General features: G+C 37.1%; 1 protein-coding gene across 1 annotated transcript; it reads left to right on the top strand.

Moving 5' to 3' along the window:
* The first annotated feature begins 1,913 nt into the window (after positions 1-1,913).
* Positions 1,914-4,345, top strand: LOC113279752 (E3 ubiquitin-protein ligase HACE1-like). Its single transcript, XM_026528422.1, has 6 exons — positions 1,914-1,926; positions 2,036-2,080; positions 2,168-2,344; positions 2,807-2,938; positions 3,877-4,007; positions 4,256-4,345. Exons 1-6 carry the CDS (start codon positions 1,914-1,916, stop codon positions 4,343-4,345), a joined length of 588 nt encoding a protein of 195 aa, XP_026384207.1.
* Positions 4,346-5,213: the final 868 nt, after the last annotated feature.

The following is a 5,213-nucleotide window of genomic DNA, read 5'->3' as shown; positions in this document are numbered from 1 at the left end:
GAATGCCTATGTACCCGAGTGGGATCAAGCCAACGTAGTTCAAGCTAAGTTGAGACAAAGCATCATCGTGAAAACCAATACATAAATGATAGATAACTTTTGGGTTTGAACCTTCACTTAGTGTAAGATATTCAAAGCTTTATCGAGGTCCTATGGTGAATTTAATCTTGAACCAAGTACCCCTTGTGATAAATCCGGAACCTCCACACATATTGATTTCAGGAAGTAGTGTGTTCCGTAGATCGCATATTAATGGCCCCGTGCCTTCTACTGGATTCATGAGTCCTTTTCTGAGAACGGTCTTATTCTCATAGGAAACGGCCTGATTTCCAAATACTCATATAGGTAAGTCTTGAAGGTGTTTCTGCGAGACACCTTGTGATAAAAGTTAGACTTATTAAGTATTTTCATCCATCCCTAAGATCATGTAGAATCACTACACTAGAAGGACAATGGGAAATTTTAGTTTAGTGTACCATAACCACTGCAATAACTTGTTAGTACCACATTGAACTTAGTTTATCTTTTTCAAAATATTACATAAATTGGGTTTCCGTTATTGGTTATCAAACTTCTTTCACATACCTGAGTCCCATCTCCTTACACTTTATTAAATGCACATCCTTTGGTAGACACTTTGTGAAAGGGTATGTCAATTTCGATTCAATATAGTTTACTGCAACTACCCCTCTTTTGAGTAATTGTCTGATAATCTGATTCTAAGACTAGCATGTCTTGACTTTCCATTATAAGTCTTGTTTGAGACCTTATAGATCGTAGCCTGATTGTCACAGTTAATCATAACAGAAGGAGTTGGCTTCATCCATATTGGGATTTCTACTAGTAAATTTCTAAGCCATTCTGCCTCCTTACATGCATTTGTAAGTGCAATCAATTCTGATAACATTGTTGAATCAGAAATGCAGGTCAACTTCTTGGAACTCCAAGACACAGCAACACCTCCTAATGTAAATATCCATCCACTGGTAGATTTGGATTTGGATTCTACATTGTTCCAGTTCGCATCACTGTATCCTTCTAATACAGCGGGATATCTCTGGAAGTGTAAACCATAATTTATGGTTCCCTTCAAGTAAGCCAACACTCTTGAAATTGCTTTCCAATGTTCAATTCCAGGGTTGTTTGAGAAACGACATAGCACTCCCACTGCTTGGGCTATGTCCGGTCTTGTGCAATGCATCGAATACATAAGACTGCCAACAACACCGAAATACTCAAGTTGTTTATGAGCTCTATCAGTGTTCTTCATTAACTTCACACTAGGATCTAGAGGGATAGGTGCTGGTTTGTCATCAAAATGATCATATTTCTTTTCGACAATTATTCGACCCTTTCTCAATTGAATTGGCGAGTACAAACAGGTCAACCGTCAGGATACTTGAAGCCCCACAACAGTGTTGGATTCAAAGCTTGTACGACCTTGATCCAACCAAGAATACACTGGTTTTGTTTCTGATGATGCTTGTAAGAAAGAAAATAGAGAAAGTTGAGATGTTGTATTGAATGGAAAACAAGTCTTCTATTTAAAGAGGAAATCACACCCTTGGAGATGACTCTTCATATCTATAGGCATCTTTTCAGAGTGAACAGGCGCGTCTCTTCCTTCAATGCGTCCATTGGTGAAACGAGATTTCTGTTCAGTTTTTATAACTGATAACAGAAACCCTAGAACAGAAAATTTCCAGCGAGACGTTGTCTCGCACTCTGCAGGCCCCCCTTGCTTCCTAGACCCCCAGCGACCTGACCGGGAAGGTCGAACCCTGGGAACAACCTAAATGACTACAATTCAAGGATTTGTTGAAAATATCCAACATTCTCCATCTTGAGTTCTGATCTAGTGATCTTCTTCTTTTGTTTCCTCTGTAATTCAAAGATCAAAGTTTTTACAAGCTATGGGTTCAATTGGTAGGTTGGAGGACGAAATCTTCTCCAACTCCTCTTATAACTCCTTATTTATCTGTTTCCTAGTCCTGATTATCATCTTTTTTTCATTTCTCACCCATACCACATGCAGAGTTGTTGAATGCTGCTTACAAGGGGGAACTCAATCGCTTCAAGAGTAAGAACAACAAGATATATCTTTTGTTTTTTCTTCTTTTGTTTTTGAATTGTTATTTTCTTAAGATTTTGTTTGGTTGTGTTTTAGGGTTTGCTTTGAATCATGCCAAAGATGAAGGGGGTGGAGTAGCAGAAGCGATTGAAAAGCTTAAACTTAAAGATGGAAGAGGATGTCTTCATTTTGCTGCTGCGGGAGGAAGTTTACAAGTTTGCAAATACTTGATTGAGAATTTGAAGCTTGGTGTGGATACCAAAGATGGACAAGGTATTATATCATTTCTTCTTAACGATTAAAATACTAATTTGTCTTGTTATAGGTGTCAATTTGGATTTCTCAATTGTTTTTTATGCTTCTGATAAGCGTATTTACAATTGAAATTGTAGAATTGGTTTATTGGAAAAAAAATAATTAAGCGGTACTGATGCGGGGAATCTTAGAGTTGCCAAGAATGTGGTCAATGTGAATACGATTGATTGTCGGACGGTAGATAAAATTTTCTCAAACACTTTGTCTTTTAATAATAAAAGGTCGCAAAACTTAAAGACGACAAGAAATATTGTCTAGTACTGTTAAGCTATTATGCTATTAACTGTAGAGAAGGGTACTGGGTGAAGAGCTTAGACCTATCAAGTCATAGTATCCAAGATTTATCTTTGTTTAAACTGTTCATAATTTGCTACTGTATATATTCAATACACATGCCTCCTCCTTATATCTATTTTACAGGTTGCACATCCTTGTATCATGCCTCTCTAAATGGGCATTTTGACATGGTTAGATATCTTCTTGAAAAGGGTGCCAACCCTAATGCGTCAAATGATACGAATCTCACTCCTTTACACTATGCTGCTAAGTCAGGTACTCTCGTTTTAGATGAAATTTTCAGTTTTCTGCTACATATTAGATCTTCGTTGGTGCCTTTGAGTCTAAACATGCCGTCCCATCGTAAAATTTTAATCTACCTTTACATAGATGTTAATTGCCCATTTGTGTATTAATACTACACCTAATATATACTAATTGGAAGTTGTGACCGTGTTAAACATACCATTGAGAGTCTTCCTCAAGACTCTCAACTGAGTCAGTCTGCAACAGAAACTAGTCTACAGGCTACTATGCCGTTCTTTTTGTTAACTATAAACTAGTCACGGAGTTAGTTTGTTTAAACAATATTTTGAATTATTCTGTATCCTTATTTGATGGGTATCTTAATATAAATAAGACTCCAATCTCCACAAATTTCACGTGAAAGATATTCTACCAAATATCATATTCTAAGTGACTGTATTATAAACTCCACTTATCTGGAATACGGAAGAAGTAGTGCTCGTATGTTATCGCTTATTTACTAGTAGTCCTAACTACATGCTAGGATTAGATTACCTGTTAACGAGGCACAGCTCTGGCCAATATGTTGGATCAATTAATTTATAGCCAACCAAAAAGATATCATAGTTAAATGTGACCTCCTTGCCTGCCTTGATGGTCGGCCTACTAGTCACTAATGAGCCGTCTTGATTTGTCTGTCCAAATATATCCTAGTCTCGAATTTACACCACGATATAGATGCTCAAGTCAATGCGGAAAATAATTAATCTGCCTTTCAGTAGTTCATGAAACATGGCATAATACTCCATTTCGGTGTAGTTCTCACTAGACCTATATAGAGCCTAAACTTTCCCGGAGTAGGTTATGAAGTCAGAATATCAGTAAGATGTTTCTTAACTTTTCACCAAAAGTCTTTATCTGTTTGAACGTATAATTAAGCATGCAATTCTTGTGAGGTAATTGTGCAGGTGATACAAAGATAATAACCTTGTTACCTTCAAAGGGTGTTCGCTTAGATGTTGTAAATAGCTCTGGCACTGCCCTTCAGTTGCTGTTGCTGTTGGTCATCGAGATGCGGTTAAAGTGTTGTTGGATCACGGTGGGTTCTTCTGCTGGTATTGAACAATTGTTCATATGTAAGTAGTCGATAAAGAAGAAAATCTAACTTGTCCTTAGAATGTCAGCTTCAACTCTTAAAGTATACCAAATTACCTTCTCTTTCCATAACTTCATGCAATTTATTTACTTGCATGATTGACTAGGACAATTATCTCTAACTGAGAGCAATTTTGTACCTGCTTGTGCAATTGTTGTCAAATATAATTGATTTTTTTTTTTATCATGCAGCCCAATTATGATAATAGTGAGGGTATGCTTAGACCACTAATAACGGCAGTGGGTACCGAGTCATGGGAATGCATGGAACGTTTACTATAGGTAACCAAATTCCTGAACCTTCTGGTGGCAAGATGTTTTTTTGTTTACTTAGACCAAGCATGTTTTGGAAGTTGTAACTGTATGTTCCTTCATAAACCAGAAGAGGAAATTGCCATTATTGTATATATGTCTGTATATACATTTGTTAGAGTATTGCTCGGTCAACCTCGCATGCGTTGCTATTTCAAGCATGTTTGTCAATGTTAGTGATCAAAACTATAAGTCTTGATTTCTAGTCTATTATAGCTAAGTCTTGGACTAGGATAGAAAGTGTAGTTGAGCTTAAGGATTTCATGACGATTCATCGTACAAGCAGAAGAACTACCCAAGGAACCGGTGGAACTTCTCGACAAAAAGGTATGTGAAAACTTGAACTTATCTATCACTCAAAAGTCTATCTACTCTATCTCCTACTCTTTGAGACAAGAAGTCGTATGCTATATATATAGACTTGGATTATACACACTTGGTATTTCGAGCCGAGTATACCTCGCCTATCTATATCTCGAAATATGTGTTGGTAAGCTTTTCTCTTCGACCAAGTTTATCTTTACCTAGTGACGAAAGTCATGATATGTTTCAATCACTTTGAAAATTGCTTTGACGAGAAATGGTGTAACAACTATATAACGTACTCTAAGAATGTTTCAATGATTGAAATGAGAGTTTCAATTATATAACCAATGATGGACATAAGCATTGTTGTGGAAACACATTTATGTATAAGTCCTATTCCTTGAACCAAAGTTTGCGAACTTTGTTGATCAAGAGAAACCGGAAGAATGGCTTTGCCAAGTCCGCGAACTCAGTCCGCGAACTGCCGAACTTCTCATCCCGAGAAATTCTGCTGGAGTTGACGAACTAGCTG

The sequence above is a fragment of the Papaver somniferum genome, chromosome 5 (assembly GCF_003573695.1).
Source record: "Papaver somniferum cultivar HN1 chromosome 5, ASM357369v1, whole genome shotgun sequence".
Taxonomy (NCBI): Eukaryota; Viridiplantae; Streptophyta; class Magnoliopsida; order Ranunculales; family Papaveraceae; genus Papaver; species Papaver somniferum.
The sequence above is the reverse complement of the archived record's forward strand: the minus strand, read 5'-3'. Positions and strand labels throughout refer to the sequence as shown.

What these genes read in the sequence shown, in the direction of transcription:
- LOC113279752 (XM_026528422.1), top strand. An exon ending in GGAACTCAATCGCTTCAAGA is followed by an intron (nt 2,081 to 2,167) that starts GTAAGAACAACA and finishes GTTGTGTTTTAG; the next exon opens with GGTTTGCTTTGAATCATGCC. An exon ending in ACACTATGCTGCTAAGTCAG is followed by an intron (nt 2,939 to 3,876) that starts GTACTCTCGTTT and finishes GTAATTGTGCAG; the next exon opens with GTGATACAAAGATAATAACC.